Source organism: Rana temporaria, chromosome 1 (genome assembly GCF_905171775.1).
Source record: "Rana temporaria chromosome 1, aRanTem1.1, whole genome shotgun sequence".
NCBI classification, from domain to species: domain Eukaryota; kingdom Metazoa; phylum Chordata; class Amphibia; order Anura; family Ranidae; genus Rana; species Rana temporaria.
In genome coordinates, this window is record NC_053489.1 from 65,738,171 (window position 1) to 65,758,154 (window position 19,984).

Consider the following 19,984-nt stretch of genomic DNA (forward strand, 5'->3'; position numbering starts at 1 on the left):
CATTTTTCTACACCATAGGGGCCCACGGTCCCTGCCTGCAAAGGGCATTTGCTTTGGGCCTGGCTGAGCCAGTGTCGGGCCCTAACCACAGTGCCAGTTGGTTCTTGGAGTGATAGTCTGCAAGCAAGGTTTGTGCTGGAGGATAAGGAGAAGAGGCTGTATATACCCGTGGTGTATACAGTTCAGCCCCTAAATTTCTTATCTTCAATCAAGTGGGCATCCCATATGCCCCTATCCCAATCCAACTTCTATTCCCTAATAAAACAAAACAAAGTACAGGGACTGTTTCTTGACTGAAGTATGTCTGGCTGTGCAGGGTGAGAGACAAATCGCAATCGCCAGCGGCCCCTATGGGGATACCGCTACAGAAATATCACAGTTGGGTGGTCAAACCATTACAATGAAATGTTTATTTCCCTGACCTGCACCTTTTAACTTTAGCAAGTTTGCAAAAGAGCAGCGTAGAGGAATGGGTTACTTCTGTAGAAGACTGGAGCTTTGATATCCTTGGCTGCTGATGTTGAAGATATACTGCCAATACAGGAAATACTTCAGGGTTTCTCCATATTTCACACTTAAATTGGGAAATCAGAAGGAGATGTCACATGTCCGAGCCAGATGTGTGGTTACCAGTCACATGACTCCTCCCATTGCTTTTTAATATGCTGAGAAACACAAAGGGAAAGAAATCATTTGGGTTTATAGTGGGACACTTATTTTAATTTAAGAAATATGAAAAATAACTATTTGTACTGCACATGGCAGCTAATCGGAAACTCCCTTTTAGATTTCTAGTACACTGAGGATGTCTGGTTGCCTTTGACAACAAAAAAAAAAGTTTGTGTTTCAGACCGTTAATGTTTGTTAAGTGAGATTTGGTGGTACATTTCAGTCGAAATTGGAATTGGAGCTTAAAGATGCATACAGGAAACCTATCCATACTAAAGTCACCAGTCCTTCCAGTTCGTTTGGTTGGTGATCTAAAAATCCTATCTCTTTACCTCTTTGTGATGCAGAGGACATCCACCCAAGAACATCCACTCTACCCTCCCTTGTACTACGATGTTTCTCATAGCCACATGTTGCTAGTTCCAGGCTTGTATTTATCTGGCAATAGATGGGTCAATCTCACATTGCATACAATTCCCTTGCACCCCCCTCACCAGGAGTGTCTCTCACCTCTCCCCAGCTGTCATCATGCCATCCATCTCTGGCTAGTAAACTCCCTCTCCCCCCCCTCTCCCTCTCCCTCCCTCCCTCTCCCCCTCTCCCTCCCTCTCCCCCTCTCCCACTCTCCTTCCTCCCTCTCCCCCCTCTACCTCTCCCCCCCTCTCCCTCTCCCCCCCCTCTCCCTCTTCCTCTCTCCCCCTCTTCCTCTCTCACCCTCTTCCTCTCTCACCCTCTTCCTCTCTCACCCTCTTCCTCTCTCACCCTCTTCCTCTCTCACCCTCTTCCTCTCTCACCCTCTTCCTCTCTTCCTCTCTTCCCCCTCTTCCTCTCTTCCCCCTCTTCCTCTCTTCCCCCTCTTCCTCTCTTCCCCCTCTTCCTCTCTTCCCCCTCTTCCTCTCTTCCCCCTCTTCCTCTCTTCCCTCTCTTTCCCCTCTTCCTCTCCTTCCCCTCTCCCTCTCTTCCCCCTCTCCCTCTCTTCCCCCTCTCCCTCTCTCCCCCCCCCTCTCTCTCTCTCTCTCTCTCTCTCTCTCTCTCTCCGGCACTGCTGACAAGAGAAAGGGGAGGGGATACACTGACAGCCTGCAGCTCGCCTATCCCTTGTCACAGCACTGCTCCTGTTCTCTGGTGGACTGAGTGCCTCTCCCACTGTCACCACTTTACTGATGGGAGGGGGGCTCAATGGCGCCCACTAGTACAACTGCTCCCTGGTGTCACCCAGGTGCAGTCCCCGCAATGCCACTGTTTTCAGGAATAAGCTCTTAAAGCATAACTATACTATGGATCCAGCGATGTGGCATCACACCAGAGCTCCCCGCCAGCCGTTGACATCTTCAGGTGAAGGGCTTCCAGGTCTCGACCGCTGGCCTCTTTCAGTGGCCGTGCGGGGTGACGTCAAACCATGTCTCCTCTGAATTATAATGCCTGCCTGTTGCCCTTTTTTTTTTCTAGCTAAAGTTAGGTCCCACCAGGGATGATATCATCATTTTGTTTGCCTAGCTTTACTCCTGGATGTTCCGGCTTCTTGCATTGGACAAATATCCTGGCAGGTAAACAATTTTATGAATGCAAAATTTCTTTGACAGAATTTTGCCTTATTTGTCCTATAATTTAGCCTTGTAGCACTGCACTCAATGTAGATACGTCCAGGCACTCCTTTTTAGCACTTCTCATTTAGATAAGTTCAGGTACTACCCATTGCGTTAGGATAAGGATTGTGCTATGTTACTCTGCAAGAAACCTTTGTCAAGCTGGCAAAGGTTTCTAGCTCTATGCCAACATTTCACCAATAAATAGCTTTTTTTGTGAATCCATCTACTGTAAAATTGGTCTATGAGACCCATTCATCTTATGTCCTACCTTCTATGTGTTTAATTGATGGCCCTTTTTGCGCTTCAGGCTATTGATAAAAATGTTCAATTGATCAATTCTAGGCCAAAGTTTTATGAATGGAATGTTATACAACTGCCCTGTTATGTACATGTTACATAATCTATGACCTCTTCCAGTCTAATGGGAGCCTTCAAGGCCAAAGATAGCTGACATCCTTTAACAAATGGTGGGTTGTGAGGCATAGTGGGTGCAAAGGTGATAAGTCATTGGGCGCCAGACACTTCTTGGATGTAAAAGAGGTTTTATTTTCTTTGACACTCTCTTTTATTTTATTTTTTTAGGGTTTGTAGGGGAAAGAGGGTTAGGGCCAGGGCACCCTTAAGTAATTGCAATTTCAAATGGCAGACTTCAATAGAACAACCGTACAGGGAAAGGCACCAGCAATGCGCCACTTCTGCACATGCAGGATTGCTGTCTCTTATGGCAACGGTACTTAAACAGTTCCTAACTCAAAGTAACAGTTCTCTCTGCTGTACTACAACTTCTTCTTGTAGTTCTTGGGCACCTTGAGCTCCTGGTCTCTCATTGGACCCTCTGACCCTGAATACCATAAACTCCTCAAGGCTTTTGCTGTGGTATCTCCCTCAAGCGTCGCCCACGCTTCCCTGCTGGGTCCCTAGCTTGGCACTTTGGATACCTTTTAGCTTCACCCCTGCTGACCAGTTCGGTCCCTAGCTTGACACACAAGGCTGCTCTGCAAGCGTCACCTCCGCTGGTTGGGTCCCTGACTTGATCATCGCCTGAAGTTTCCCGATTCTCTTGGCTGAGATGCCCCCATATACCCATAACCTGACCTTAAGTTGTCCTTCTCAATCTAATACCTTCAAGTGCCCGGCCACCGGGTAGTAGAAGAGGAAAGTACAACCAGGCCAATCTTAGGGAGAAGGCAATGGATCTCTAGTATTTTAAGTACAGTAGCTACTTCTGACAAGAAATTTGGTGAGGAACTCCCTGACTAAACCCCAGGGCACTACATACACATAGGGCCATTAATTAAATACAGAGAAGGTAAAATTAGGTCATGATGGTCTCTCACTGAGAACCTTAAGCTTGTACTCGCGATTGGGTCTCCTGGTTCCTGATCACTGTGTTAACCTCTGATTAACGATCACAGTGATTAGTCACTGTGCAGCCCACCCATGTGTTTTCTTTATATATATATATATATATATATATATATATATATGACTGTGTAAATTAACTATTAATTAATCTTTAATTTTTTCGATCGATCAAATTTCTTTTGATTGGTACTTACCTCTCCGCCGGCTTCCGGGAGTTCCGTCAGAGATCCGGTGACGTCATGGACACCAGCGGGGCTTGCCGTGTCCATCTGAAGGGCTCGTTTGCTGTGCCTTCATATCTGCATGCCTGCGGGACCTTACTATCTGCCACACGCAAGGGCTGTTACACTTCCCTCTATTAACCTGGGATTCTACAACCATCCACTGGGAGTTATACCAGTATCATACTTGGCTACATGTTTTTATGACTGCTTTTGTTACCGTTTGGTATTACTCGCACCATTTTTACAGTTTATGTAGCTACATCGACTTTATCTCCAGTGCAATATTTATTTTGTTACCTACTTGAAGACTATAAAGGTTTTAATGCTATTCCCATGGAGCGCTGCCTTTGTGTGTTTTTTGTATCCTGCTATCCATTTTTCCAGTGGTTGGTAACTGCACTGGCAATCAGCCTGCAAGGAGATCAGCTAAAAGTAGTTGGATCTGTATCTGTGTTATAATTAATCGAAATTAGTCGATTAAAAAAAAAATAGATTAATCAAACACAAACATTTTGATCAGTAACAGCCCTAATATATATATATATATATATATATATATATATATATATATATATATATATATATATATATATATATATATATATATATATATATTTGTTTATAAAGAAAAAAAATATTTTGAGTAGGGTGTTTTTTTTTTTTTTTTTGTTTGTTTTTTAGTTTCAGTGTGTTTTAGGTAGGATAAAAAAAAGCAGGATGTGCACATTGTTTTTGGGCCCTAGTATGGGTACAAACCACATATAACGTACACACATGTGGTGTCACTGCGATTTGACAGGAATAGGTGAATTTATTTTGGGGGCATTCTTTGGTAGGTTATGGTAATAGCAAGAAATACACAGTTACTTACTTTTTTTATTATTTTGAGACAGTTTTCTTTTGAAAATAGAAAAAAATCATGAGATGTCCATTACCATTTATGCCCAAAAGAAATACACCAGGATACACAAAGTAGTTGCCATGATATGTAAAGTTTTACTAGCACAAGTCAAAGTTGCAAAATTGTGTTCAGGCATTAACATTTATTTTACCCTCCCCACGAAGGGGTTAAACAAAACCATTCAACAAATATCACAGTGATCACAGTGATTAAGAGCCAATCCTCTGGGCTCCCAATTGTTGGTACTAGAGTAAGAACTATTGGTCACAGACTGATTTCCATGCTGGGAGTAAACCATGTGATGCTGCATATATATATATGTGCTACGCCAGTGGAAACATCTTAAATGCTTTAAAACGACTTTAAGCACCTTCAATCCCCGTACCCCCCCCCCCCCCCCCCCCCAATTTTTCCCATTTCATTGACTTCAATGCATTTGGCTATCATTTGCTTTTTTTCCCACAGAAATATTGGCAAAGTGGTACCAGTCAGATTCAATCCTGCATAGTTCTAACCAAGCAAGTTTTAAAATGCATGTCTGTAAATCTATTTATCTATGTACTGTGTATCATGCCGATACCATATTGTGAAATAACAGTAAATACGTGATATGTGACAGTGTTATTCCTGTGTAGGACACAATCGTGATGAAGAAGTACTTCAGATCAGGACAATGATGGATCCAAACCTGGGGCCTCAGCGGAGACCTTTGCTGGTTCTGGCTTGTGTCACCAACCCCGGGGACAAGAGGATTCCCTGTGTGTACCTGGCCCATGAATTGTGTTTGAGCAACCTGAACCGGCCATGGATGGTAATATTTCCATTTTTTCTTTGTGTTCTGTAACTTGTTTTTTTTCCCATAAACTTAATTTTATAACATGCTTTTTAAGTTGGTCTATCGGAATGCTGACCGTCATGGAGAGCTCAGTGGAACAGCACGGTGCAGGACTGCTTGTTTTTACTATTCCTGTAAATTACTTCTAGTGGAACAATGTCTTCTATGTTACATTTATATTCAAACCCCTTTTAGATAAATTATCAGTTTTATTTCCTTCGCAATAAGTAAGGGAATCCCAGTCATCAAAAGGAAACTATAAGGGCCTATTCACACCACTGAAATTCGGTTGCGAGATGCATGCGTTGGGATGCCATAGATGTTGAGTGGCACTGCAGAGCACATTCATGTGCTGCCATGCATTATGGTGTACTACGTTGGAAAAAAGATAAATAGTTTTGACCCAAGTAATGTGTAGCAAATTGTTAATCCTGAGACAGTATATAGTATAAGACCTATAAAAGTTCATGGGTAAAAGAGCTCATCCATGTGGGCAGCCGGTCAAAGAGTAAAAGCAAGCTCTAGGTCAGTGTTTCTTAACCTTTTTTCAGTAAAGGCACCCTTCCCAAATTATGGACCGCCTCGAAGGCACCCTTCCCAAATTATGGACCGCCTCGAAGGCACCCTTCCCAAATTGTAAAAACTGTTCTAATTGTTTTACATAATGCAGCAACATCCACACACGTAGGACACCCGACGTTAGAGGTGCAAGTTGGTACTGACTAGTATTCCAATGTATCTCTTCTTGCTCAGTTTTTCTCCATCACTCAGCTAAAGTGATCCCAAAACGTATTGAGAGAGGCAGGGGAGGGTTAAACAAACGTACTATGCAGGTGGCTGACATCCTCCTTTTCAACTGATGTCATTTTTCTTTAGCAGGTTGGCTGCTAGAAGGTTGTAATAGTACACAATGAAAACCTGTGACTTTGTGTGACTAAAAGGCAGGTTTCATCCATCATTCGCCGTCTTGTATAACATTTTGGGTAGTTTTTTTGGCATTTTGCTGAGGCACCCCTAAAGAAACTTCAAGTCACCCTGGTAGAAAATGGCTTCTCTAGGTACTGGAAACGACAGGAAAGTACAAGCGCCTCAAAGTGATCCCAGGGTTTATTTAATAGTAAAAACGTATCATTATCCACTCACATGGTAGTAAGCAGGCATAAAAAGTAAGCAGGCATATCTGGAGAATGGAGGGAGTATCCACAGTGCTGGTGTCTAGGTGTTCATACCTACGCAACTTGTTCCGGTGCGTTTTTTTTGTCTGCCCGGAGCTGCAGGTAAGCGCTCCCAGGCCTTGCGAAATCAGGGACAAAAGTGTCCCTGGTTTCGCAAGCCCAACAAGCCTGCAAACAAATCTGCAACCGCATGATGGTCTGCCCCCGCCCGACGCTCGGGTGGGGGGTCGTCTTCGTAAAATTTGCGGCTCGGTGGACTTTACTGCTCTCCGACCGGTGGGTTTGCGAAGTAGTTTCCTCAGGGTGCAAGATAGTTTCTCTCTTGCCCACCGAACAGATTTTTTTTTCCCCTCCAATTTTCAGCTTTTGCATGCGAGTCCTGGGGCTCATGGTAACTTCTTTGGAGGCTGTACCGTATGCCCAATTCCACACTCGAGTCTTGCAGAAGGAGATCCTGTCCAAATGGAACAAATCTCCGTTGTCCCTGGATTGTCAGGTCCGGGTGAGCCAACTAGTCAGGGCTTCCCTGATCTGGTGGCTGAGATCTCTGGCCCTTTAGTCTGGGAAGTCGTTCCTTCCCTTTCATTGGACAGTGATCACGACGGACGCCAGTCTGGCCGGTTGGTGGGGGAGTTTGGGGTGTTCAGTCAACACAAGGTTGCTGTACGCAGGAAGAATCCCGCCTGCCAATCAATGTGTTGGAACTTTGGCGATGAGGCAGTTTCTCTCCACATGGTCACAGAGGCTACAGGGGTGTCCGGTCAGGATCCAGTCGGACAATGCCATGGCGGTGGTGTATGTCAACCATCAAGGGGGAACAAGAAGCTCGGCTGCAGCTTCAGAGGTCGCTCACATCCTGCGGTGGGTAGAACAGAGCCTGTCGGCTCTATCGGCCGTAAACCTTCCGGGCATAAAAAACTGGCAGGTGGACTATCTAAGTCGCCAGATGCTGGATTAAGGAGAATGGACGCTACACCCGGATGTGTTTCGGCTCCTTTGCCAAAGATGGATCTCCTAGCTTCTCGACTCAATCAGAAGGTGTTGAGGTTTGTGGCCAGGTCCAAAGACCCCTGGGCGGACGCAACAGACACCTTGGTGGCTCCATGGGGACAGTATCGGCTAGTTTATGCCTTCTCCCGCTGAAGTTTCTCCCTCGTCTACTTCGCAGGATGCAGACCGAGTGGATTTTGATGATCCTAATTGCTCCAGATTGGCCTCGGCGTCCCTGGTACGCCGACCTGGTGCATCTGGTGGCAGGTGTTCCTTGGCGACTACCGTGGCTCTTGAAAGGCAGGTGTTAAGGGACCGAGGCCTGTCGGATTCAGTAATTTCTACCATGCTGAGGGCACGGAAGTCATCCTCTCGGAAGATTTATTATAGAAGGTGGAAGGCTTACATCTCTATGTGTGAGGAGATGAAGTGGCGCCCGCGTGCATATTCGGTTTCCAGGATCCTGCTGTTTCTTCAGCGTGAAGTGGACCAAGAACTTGCCTTAAGTACCATTTTTAAAGGGCAGATTTCAGCCTTGGCTGTCTTCTTTCAACGACCCTTAGTGGCTCACTCACTGGTGAGTACGTTTGTGCAAGGTGTTCGACATGTGGCCCCTCCTCCCGTGGGACTTGAATCTGGTTCTCTCGGTACTTCAGAAACCGCCTTTTGAAAACATTAGTGAGATCCCTTTATTGACGCTCTCTCAGAAGGTTGCGTTTTAGGTGGCTATTGCGTCGGTCAGATGGTTTTCTGAGCTGGCGGCCTTGTCTTGCAAAGCTCCCTATCGCAGCCTTCATTTCTTCCTAAGGTCATTTCGGCTTTTCATCTAAATGAGGACATTGTACTTCCATCCTTGTGTCTTCGGCCGTCGCATCCAAAAGAGGCTGTGTTGCATTCCTTGGACGTTGTCCGAGCCCCGCGCTTGTACCTGTCTGCTACTGCTCCGGAAGTCGGACTCAATGTTTGTTTGGTTGGTCCTAAGAAGGGCCTGGCGGGCTCGTCAGCCACCATCTCTAGGTGGAACAGACAGATCATGATTCAGGCGTATGCCCTATAAGGGCGGGTGCCTCCCTTTCCTGTCACGGCACATTCCACCAGGGCAATAGGTGCCTATTGGGCTTTCCGACATCAAGTGGCTGTTTCCCGGTTGTGTAAGGCGGCGACCTGGTCGTCCGTTCACACCTTCACTAAGTTTTACAAGGTTCATGTGAACGCATCTTCGGATGCTTGCTTCGGCTGCAAGGTTTTGCAGGCGGCTGTTTAAGATTTCTTAAGATTGCAACTCCTCCGTTGAGGAGCTCTGGTTGTTTTTGGAGGTGAAGTTTGTTTGGTTGCTGTTCCACCCCTCATTTTTTTGACACGGCTTGGGGACGTCGCTAATGTCAAGATTATGCTGCTGTGTCCGTCCATGAGCGAAAGAGAAAATAGGATTTTTGTACTCACCATAAAATCCTTTTCTCTGAAGTTCATGGACGGACCCAGCACCCACCCCTCATTTTTTATGTTTGCACTGCTTTTTGACGAACTGAGCTGGTAGATGCAGGGAGAGGGGTTGTACCCAGTACTGTACAGTTTTGATGCTGTTTAAACACCTTAACATGTTTCTGCCTAGTCCTCTCCTGAAAGAAGGCTAATACCCTAATGTCAAGATTATGCTGCTGTGTACATCCATGAACTTCAGAGAAATTTTTTTTATGGTGTACAAAAATCCTATTTTTACTATTAAATTAACCATAAGATACTATGTTGAAAAAAATACTGCTTCCTGCTCTCTCTGGTGTGCCGACAGCCTCGAAGCTAATAGTCTGCCCTAACATGAGACAAAATGCACGTTACACACCAAAGATGACAGGTGTTAATAGGTTATAATGTTATGTTTGGCGTAAAAGCAACACAGCTCATCACCCTGAACACACCATCCCCACTGTGAAACATGGTGGTGGCAGCATCATGGTTTGGGCCTGCTTTTCTTCAGCAGGGACAGGGAAGATGGTTAAAATTGATGGGAAGATGGATGGAGCCAAATACAGGACCATTCTGGAAGAAAACCTGATGGAGTCTGCAAAAGACCTGAGACTGGGACAGAGATTTGTCTTCCAACAAGACAATGATCCAAAACATAAAGCAAAATCTACAATGGAATGGTTCACAAATAAACATATCCAGGTGTTAGAATGGCCAAGTCAAAGTCCAGACCTGAATCCAATCGAGAATCTGTGGAAAGAACTGAAAACTGCTGTTCACAAACGCTCTCCATCCAACCTCACTGAGCTTGAGCTGTTTTGCAAGAAGGAATGGGCAAAAATGTCAGTCTCTCGATGTGCAAAACTGATAGAGACATACCCCAAGCGACTTAAAGCTGTAATCGCAGCAAAAGGTGGCACTACAAAGTATTAACTTAAGGGGGCTTAATAATTTTGTACGCCCAATTGTTCAGTTTTTTATTTGTTAAAGTTTGAAATATCCAATAAATTTCATTCCACTTCATGATTGTGTCCCACTTGTTGATTCTTCAAAAAAAATACAGTTTTATATCTTTATGTTTGAAGCCTGAAATGTGGCAAAAGGTCGCAAAGTTCAATGGGGCCGAATACTTTCGCAAGGCACTGTACATTGTAGATCTTTCAAATTTCACAACCAAGGCTCAGAAAGCTTATTCTCTTATTATTTTCTATTGCAGCAGAAACTTGACATCTTGTGTACTGAGTACTAATCTGTATAGGCCCCTTTAAAAGTGATCGTACAGCCAGACACACTCTATGGTTACCAATCACTTCCCTTCTGCAATGCTCCTTCATTTCCTTCCTCCCTTGTAAACTGACTGAATGTTTGTAAACACAGGCAGTGTTTACATCTGTGATTGTTGTCATTGGTTCAAAGCTATCGGGTATAGAGAGCCCCCCTGATGGGCTTTTACTTGCCTACTCTAATGGCAGCAAAGATCACATGCTTTGTGCTTGTTCCTAGCGCACTCGCTAATAGTAAATGGAACCAATTGGAAAAACAATGCTCCAGATGTAGGCATCCACCAACTCGCTTTTTTCCATTATGGAGATAGTAAGGTGGTTAAAGCAGAGTTCCCAAAAGAGGAACTTCTGCTTATGACCCCCCCCCCCCATTTCCACATTTGACACCTTTTGGGGGGGAGTGGGTATCTGTACCCTTCCCCACTTCCGGCAGGCACCGCATGCGCATTAGGGACTTATCTGTGAAGCCGCAAGGCTGTCTTCCCTTACCGGCAATGGTGGCGTCAGCACCCCCCGACAGCAACATTGGCCGACATCGCTGGATTCAGGACAGGTAAGTGTCGTAATAATAAAAGTCAGCAGCTACAGTACGTGTAAGCTATTAGAAACAAAATGAAAAACGTCTTTCTTCTGATTTTAAGGATAAATTACTTCATAGTACCTGCCGCTACAGAGGTCAGGGATAGTTTATTTTAAAACTCTTTTACTGCATGTTAAAAATATGTAAAAAATAAATAAAATGTAATGTCTATACTCTGAGCACAAATACCTTTTTATAAAGCGTTCATCTATACTATTATTTTAATATACAGGTGCAGAATACAGAAGCTTCTACTTTGTCTGGACTATTGGAAGGCATTGAATGGATTCTCGGTGAAGCTGGGAAGAAATTATAAACATGAATTTTTATCTGACAACACATGTGATTATTTTAATGTGTTTTTTTTTTTTTTTTTTATTAATTTTAAGAACAGATCTGTAGTTTGCGATAACTTGTACTGTAGGTGGAAATGTGGAGAGACTGGTCTGCCTGGGCGGACAAATGCACTGAAATAAAATAACAGGTTAGTCCGATTTCAGAGCACTTTAACCACTTAACCCCCGGACCATATTGCTGCCAAAAGACCAGAGCACTTTTTGCGATTCGGCACTGCATCGCTTTAACTGACAATTGCGTCCTTTTTTTCCCACAAATAGAGCTTTATTTTGGTGGTATTTGATCACCTCTGCAGTTTTTAGTTTTTGCGCTATAAACAAAAATAGAGCGACAATTTTGAAAAAAATTAATATTTTTTACTTTTTGCTATAATAAATATCCCTCCTCAGTTTAGGCCGATACGTATTCTTCTACGTATTTTTCGTAAAAATAAATCGAAATAAGCGTTTATTGATTGGTTTGCGCAAATGTTATAGCGTTTACAAAATAGGGGGTATTTTTATGGCTTTTTTATTAATATTTTTTTTTTACTAGTAATGGCGGCGATCAGCGTTTTTTTTTTTTCGGTACTGCGACATTATGGCGGACACTTCGGACACTTTTGACACATTTTTGGGACCATTGGCATTTTTATAGTGATCACTGCTATAAAAATGCATTGGATTACTATAAAAATGCCACTGGCAAGGACGAGGTTAACACTAGGGGGCAGGGAAGGGGTTAAGTATGTTCCCTGGGTGTGTTCTAACTGTAGGGGGGGTGGCCTCACTAGGGGAAATGACTGATCTTCTGTTCATACATTGTATGAACAGAAGATCAGCATTTCCCCCCCTGACAGGACCAGGAGCTGTGTGTTTACACACACAGCTCCCGGTCCCCGCTCTATAACGGCGATCGCGCCTGCCGGGTACGGGAGTCAGGGGCGAGCGGGAGCCTGCGCGAGAGCCGACGTAGAGCTACGGGCACTCGCGCAGGGGAGCCGACTTGCCTCCGTAATATGACGGGCCGTCGGCAAGCAGTTAAGATGGCACCAGGAAATATTTTAGGTGCCTTGGCCATTTGGCTTCTGGAATTTGTTCAGACTTATAATATTGAAATCGTTCAAGGAAAATTATTGTAAAATAGACCTTTTTTTATTTCTGCAGAATGACGTCCAAGCTTGAATGCATTCATTTTTTGCACAGTTTGTACACATATGTATTTTTTTTTTTTCAGTTGATAAGTCTGTGTTTGTTTAATTACTGTGTGTAATGTGGTGTCCACTCCACTTTTCAAGGAATAATTTCTCATGCCTTTTTTAACATGAATCGGTGCTGTCCAATTGGCACCTTCTTTTGTGACCCACTTTTTTTCCTCTTCCCTCTTGTTCTTGCTGCCAAATACTGGCTGTCACAGGGCAAGCAGAACTAAACCCCTTTACATTTTACATTTTCCCAAAGTAGTTACATTCAAGGCATGTTGTGAATGTTAACAGTCACAGTTGTTGGTGCTCTCAATTGAACTGTCAAGCCATCTAATGGCTGGTGTCATAACTGATCACATGTGCAGCACCATGGCAAGATAGAAGCTACCTTGGATGTAATGGATAGGAGGGTTTAGTTGCGCTTTTCTGACAAATACAGGCGTTTACATTTCAGCACAGTGCAACTCCAATGCATGTGTTTAATTGCAAAATTCTTCATTTGACGTGCTTTTCCTTTAATGCAAACACGTCTCTAACAGAACATAGTGGAGTTGATTTAGTAAAGGCAAAAAGACTGAACTTGGTAAATGTTATAAAGCTGCACAAAAAAATTTTTTTTGCTTGCACATGATTGGCTGATGGAAGTCCGCAGAGCTTCTCCTCATTTACTTATTTCTGGAGCAGAGTGCACCTGCACTTGCCAAATTCACAGTATTTGCCTTTTGTAAATCCATTCCATTGTGTTCAGAGAAATGCAAAGCCGGTCACCTGTCTTTATTCAACCTTACTAACTATGTAACCTGTACTAGACTGTTAAAGTGGAAGTAAACCCTCCTATTGTTTTCAGCCAAGGAAGCTGCCATCTTGGCCTCTGTTTAATCTGCAACTGCCACAATGCTGCACATGTGATCAGTTATGAGACCAGCCATTGGATGGTTTGACAGTTTGGTTGAGAGCACAAGCAAATGTGACATCTAGCATTTCCGGCATGCCGGGAATGTTAACTGTTTTTTTAAACTATCAAATAGATGGGTTTACTTCCGCTTTAAGGTAACTGAAAATCTATTGGCCTGTGTTTGTGACATGCATTTTAAATGTATGTCAAGCACAGGTAGGTGCTTCTTCATTGTGCTTATAGCTTCAACCCTCCAAAGCCAGAAAAACACTATTAGGCCTCATGCACACTGGACGTTTTTGAACGTTTTTACAGCAGCTGTTTTTGGCAGTAGATGTTTTTTTCTACAGTCATTAAACTCTCCATCATGTTATCCTATGTGTCCATGCACACATAGGCTGTAATCAGCAGTTTTGGGCAGTGGCGTTTTTGAGCAGTAAAGAAAACCCCAAATTAGGAAGCATTGAACTTAATTTTCTCGGCTCGTCGTAGTGTTGTACTTCACCGCATTCTTGATGGTCGAAAGTTCAGTGAACTTTTGTGTGACCATGTGTATGCAAGCCAAGCTTGAGCGGAATTCCGTCGGAAAAACCATCCAACGCGGAAAAACGATGGTGCAAAAACGGTTTAAAAAGTTGAAAAACTCACTGCAAAGCTACTGGCGTTTTTATAACGTTATCTTAACCACTTAAGCCCCGGACCAATATGCTGCCTAAAGACCCAAGGGGTTTTTACAGTTCAGGACTGCGTCGCTTTAACAGACAATTGCGCACTCGTGCGACGTGGCTCCCAAACAAAATTGGCGTACTTTTTTTCCCACAAAGAGAGCTTTCTTTTGGTAGTATTTGATCACCTCTGCGGTTTTTATTTTTTGCGCTATAAACAAAAAAAGAGCGACAATTTTGAAAAAAATGCAATATTTTTTACTTTTTTTTTTTGCTATAATAAATATCCCCCAAAAACATATATAACACATTTTTTTTCCTCAGTTTGGGCCAATACGTATTCTTCTACCTATTTTTGGTAAAAAAAATCGCAATAATTGTTTATCGGTTGGTTTGCGCAAAATTTATAGTTTACAAAATAGGGGATAGTTTTATTGCATTTTTATTTTTTTTATTTTTTTTACTACTAATGGCGGCGATCAGCGATTTTTTTTTTTCGTGACTGCGACATTATGGCGGACACTTCGGACAATTTTGACACATTTTTGGGACCATTGTCATTTTCACAGCAAAAAATGCATTTAAATTGCATTCTTTATTGTGAAAATGACAGTTGCAGTTTGGGAGTTAAACACAGGGGGCGCTGTAACATTTAGGGTTCACTTTGTGTGTGTTTACAACTGTAGGGGGGTGTGGCTGTAGGACTGACATCATCGATCGAGTCTCCCTAATAAAAGGGATCACTCGATCGATGCGCCGCCATAGTGAAGCACGGGGAAGCCGTGTTTACACACGGCTCTCCCCGTTCTTCACCCCCGGGGAGTGATTGCGACGGGGCGGCTATAAACGAATAGCCGCGCCGTCGTCCCGGATCGCTCCCCGAGGCTTACCGACCGCCGCATGTACGGAGGGGGGGGTCCCGATCGGACCCCCGACCCACGTCAAGCAGAGGACGTATAGGTACGTGCATGTGCCTGTCCGTGCCATTCTGCTGACGTATATCTACATGAGGAGGTCGGCAAGTGGTTAATATCCAGTGTACATGAGGCCTTAAAATAAATATGTTTACTTAAAAAAAAAAAAAAGCTGGGGCTATAGACAGGTCATGTGACCTTTCAGTTCAATCTCCCCTATTTTTCTTTGCTACATTAAGGGTTAGTTCACCTTTACCAAAAAACTGCCTATGCAGGTAGAAAAAAAAAAACCTGTGCAGCTTTGAATAAAGTTGGGTAATGCCTTTGCTATAGGTGTAGGCTGTTTACAGAGCATCCGGAAAGTATTCACATCGCTTCATCTTTTTCACATTTTATTATGTTACAGCGTTATTCCAAAATGGATTCAATTCATTATTTTCCTCAAAATTCTGCAAACAATACCTCATAATGACAAAGTGAAAGAAGTTTGTTTGAAATCTTTGCAAATTTATTAAAAATATATATTTTTTTAAATCACATGTACATAAGTATTCGCAGCCTTTGCCATGACACTCAAAATTGAGCTCAGGTGCATCATGTTTTTACTGATCATCCTTGAGATGTTTCTACAATTTGATTGGAGTCCACCTGTGGTAAATTCAGTTGATTGGACATGATTTGGAAAGGCACACACCTGTCTATATAAGGTCCCACAGTTATAACAGTGCATGTCAGAGCACAAGCCAAGCCATGAAGTCAAAGGTGCATTTCTGCTGCATTGAAGGTCCTATTGAGCACAGTGCCCTCCATCAATTGTAAATGGAAGAAGTTTGGAACCACCAGGTCTTTTCCTAGAGTGGGATGCCTGGCCAAACTGAGCGATCGGGGTAGAAGGGCCTTAGTCAGGGAGGTGACCAAGAACCCGATGGTCACTCTGATAAAGCTCCAGTGTTTCTCTTTGGAGAGCGGAGAACCTTCCAGAAGAACAACCACCTCTGCAGCATTCCTGTGTGGTAGAGTGGCCAGACGGAAGCCACTCCTCGGTAAAAGGCACACGACAGCCTGCCTGGAGTTTGCCAAAAATCACCTGAAGGACTCGTGAGACCATGACAAACAAAATTCTCTGGTCTGATGAAACAAAGATTGAACACTTTCGTCTGAATGGCAAGCGTCATGTCTGGAAGAAACTAGGCATCGCTCATCACTTGACAAATACCACCCCTACCGTAAAACATGGTGGTGGCAGCATCCTGCTGTGGGGATGTTTTTCAGGGGCAGGAGCTGGGAGACTAGTCAGGATTGAAGGGAAAGATGAATGCAGCAATGTACAGAGATATCCTCGATGAAAATTTGCTCCAGAGCACTCTGGACTTCAGACTGGGGCAAAGGTTCTTCATTCCAACAGGACAAGGAAACTAAGCACACAGCCAAGATAACAAAGGAGTGGCTACAGGGCTACTCTGAATGTCCTTGAGTGGCCCAGACTTGAACCCGATTGAACATCTCTGGAGAGATCTGAAATTGGCTGTGCACCGACATTCTCCATCCAACCTGATGGAGCTTGAGAGATCCTGCAAGGAAGAATGGGAGAAACTGCCCAAAAATAGGTGTGCCAAGCTTGTAGCATCATACTCAAAAAGACTTGAGGCTGTAATTGGTGCCAAAGGTGCTTCAACAAAGTATTGAGCAAAGGTTGTGAATACTTGTGTGCATGGTATTTTATCTTTAATACATTTGCAAAGATTTCAAACAAACTTCTTTTCACGTTGTCGAGGAAAATTATGAATTTAGTCTATTTTGGAATATGGCAGTAACAAAATGTGGAAAAAGTGAAGACTTTCTGGATACATTGTACATGCCTGCTGGAGCCTGGCTGAAAAACTCCCGGAGATGGAATCCTCCTATTCTTCCTTGTTGGGATGTTGCTAAGAGACTTCTTGCTGTTTCAAATCCACCACACGTGCAGGGGTTTCAGAGATCACTTCTGGGATGATGGGGGTGAAGAGTAACGGCTGGGTTTGTCTTGGCAACATCCTAGCAACAAGGGAGGACAGGATGATGCCATCTCTGGGAGTTTTATGGTCAGGCTTCAGTAGGTACAGTATGTAAATGGCTTATAACAATGGCATTATCCAACTTTTGTCAAGAATGCACGGTTTATTTTTTATATACAGGCGCCCCTTACCTGCATGTTTTTTTGGCAAACTAAGGGCCAGATTCTGAAAGGACTTACGACGGCGCAGCGCCATGTACGCCGTCGTAAGTCCTAATCCGACCCGTCGTATCAATGCGCCTGATTCTTAGAATCAGTTACGCATAGATATCCATTAGTCTCTTACGCCGTCGGATCGTAACTGCATTTTTTCGCTGACCGCTAGGGGCGTGTAAACTGATTTACGTGTCAAAATATGTAAATCAGCTAGATACGCAAATTCACGAACGTACGCCCGACCGACGCAGTAAAGTTACAACGTTTATGTTAGGCTTTTCCCAGCGTATAGTTGCCCCTGCTATATGGTGGCATAAGTGCGGCGTAACCATGTTAAGTATGGCCGTCGTTCCCGTGTCGAAATTTGAAAATTTTGCATCGTTTGCGTAACTCGTCTGTGAATGGGGCTGGACGTAATTTACGTCCACGTCAAAACCAATACGTCCTTGCGGCGTATTAGGAGCAATGCACACTGGGAGATTTCCACGGACGGCGCATGCGCCGTTCGTGAAAAACGTCAATCACGTCGGGTCACAGTACATTTACATAAAACACGTAATTAGGCGGGCTAACGCCAGCCGATTTACGCTACGCCGCCGCAAATTACGGAGCAAGTGCTTTGAGAATACAGCACTTGCCCGTCTAAGTTGCGGTGGCGTAACGTAAATTGGACACGTTAGAGATACGCAGAACTACGAGAATCTAGCCCTAACTTTCTAAATTGTAATGATCCACAGCTGACTCTACACAGCCATAAAATGTAGGACCAGGGTTGTGGTGTGTGGTGGAGAGCGGTTAACAATATCTGATCTCCATTATAAATAGTCCTTAAATGTATAGATTAATAACTGCCTATTAAACAGTAAAATGTTCATGGGGCAAAATCCAAAAACTCACGAATGAGCGAATCTCTACTTATTCCGTTCTATTTGAAGGAAATTTTATAGCTGAGGCTTTCTATGGATACAATCTGTGAAATCATACAATGTGCTATTTTTGACTAGCTTTCCTTGTTTTTATACGGTTTAGTTTAGTCTATTTTACATCTTGTCATTGCTGTTTGCACTGATACTGTTTGAATCTGCCTTTATTTTATATTTTTGTTTTATATAATTGGTATATAAAATATATTGTTTTATATAAATGATGATAAATAAATTTCTTGTACAAATATAGCCTGCTTAAAGGGGATTTCCGCAAAGCATTTTTGGTAAAATGGGCCTTGGCGTGTATGTATGGATTGCAAGCTTCTTTAGTGGCAGGAATGTCTGTGAAGAGCAACCTATGTCAGTGCTATATAAATGCAAAAAAAAGGGGCCGTATACACTGGGCTGTGGGATGCTCTAGGATGGTGGGTCGGTAACCTGCAATATGGGCTTGCCAACCCGCCATTCCAGGGCAGGAGGTCGTGGGCCACATCAGAGGGCTCCGGGGGCCCTGCTATAGTGGGTATTATATTGTACGCTTGCACAATACGTCAGCGGTCTCCAACCTTTTTGGCATCAGGGACTGGTTTCACAGCAGCCAATTTTGTTCACGGGGTCTGTCCTTGGCCCCCTTTACAGCACAGTATGTTGTTGTGTTTTTTTTTTTTTTTTGTACTTATCGTTATATGAGCCCTTGTTATCCGGCTCCGAGCGGGGAATCCTGCGGGGAATGGGCGTTTCTAAGCGAAGAGTAGTTGATTGACGGCTGCTAAGGCACGTCACGCCTTCCGAAAATACACAAAGTCACACTCGGGTGTTTACGGCGCCTGCCGTGTAGAGCTGACTGCGCAGGCGCCGTAAACACCCGAGTGTGACTTCGGGTATTTTCGGAAGGCGTGACGCGCTTTAGCAGCCCGTCAATCAACTCCTCTTTGCTTAGGAACGCCTATACCCGGAAGTAATCCCCCGCTCGGAGCCAGATAACAAGGGCTCGTATAACGATAAGTACAAACATTTTGGACAAAGTAGGGAATGGTAAAATCCATATCTGTTAACTTTTTGCTGTTGGTACCACATTGGGGCGATTCCTCTTCATTTCCTGTACTGTATGCAATATGAAGTGAGAGGGTAGTTCCAAGCTCAGACCCTTCTCATCAAATCATAAGCTCAATAATGGCATGAAATACCAAGCTGCGGTTTCCAAAGCAAGCAAAGTCCTTTCTTGTATTAAGAGGTATGGACTCCAGAGAGAGAGATATAATTTTTCCCCTGTTCAAATTGGTAAGACCTCATCTGGAATACGCAGTTCAGTTTTGGGCACCAGTTCTCAAAAAGGATATCAGGGAACTGGAGAAAGTGCAGAGAAGGGCAACCAAACTGATAAGAGTTATGGAGGAGCTCAGCTATGAGGAAAGATTAGAGGAACTGAATTTATTCACTCTTGAGAAGAGGAGATTAAGGGGGGATATGATCAACATGTACAAATATATAAGGGGTCCATACAGTGAGCTTGGTGTTGAGTTATTCACTTTATGGTCAACACAAAAGACAAGGGGGCACATGATTGAAGACAAGGGGGAGACTTGATTGAAACCTTTAAATACATCAAGGGGGTGAATAAGGTTCTGGAGTAGAGGTCGACCAATATGGGTTTTTCTCTGGCCAATGCCGGTATTTAGAAATCGCGGCGGCCGATAGCCGATATGTTAGGCCGATTTACCCCCCCCCCCCCATATAAAATCTAACAGTTAGATCCCTTT

General features: G+C 43.8%; 1 protein-coding gene across 1 annotated transcript in view; it reads left to right on the forward strand.

The window, feature by feature from the left end:
- FBXO4 (F-box protein 4) overlaps positions 1-11,648 on the forward strand; it is a 57,514-nt gene extending 45,866 nt beyond the window's left edge. The window contains exons 6-7 of the mRNA XM_040338880.1: positions 5,384-5,559; positions 11,308-11,648. Of these exons, the coding sequence (XP_040194814.1) occupies positions 5,384-5,559; positions 11,308-11,391 (260 nt within the window). The 3' untranslated portion in view covers positions 11,392-11,648. The remainder of the gene's footprint in view (positions 1-5,383; positions 5,560-11,307) is intronic.
- The last annotated feature ends 8,336 nt before the right edge of the window (positions 11,649-19,984 follow it).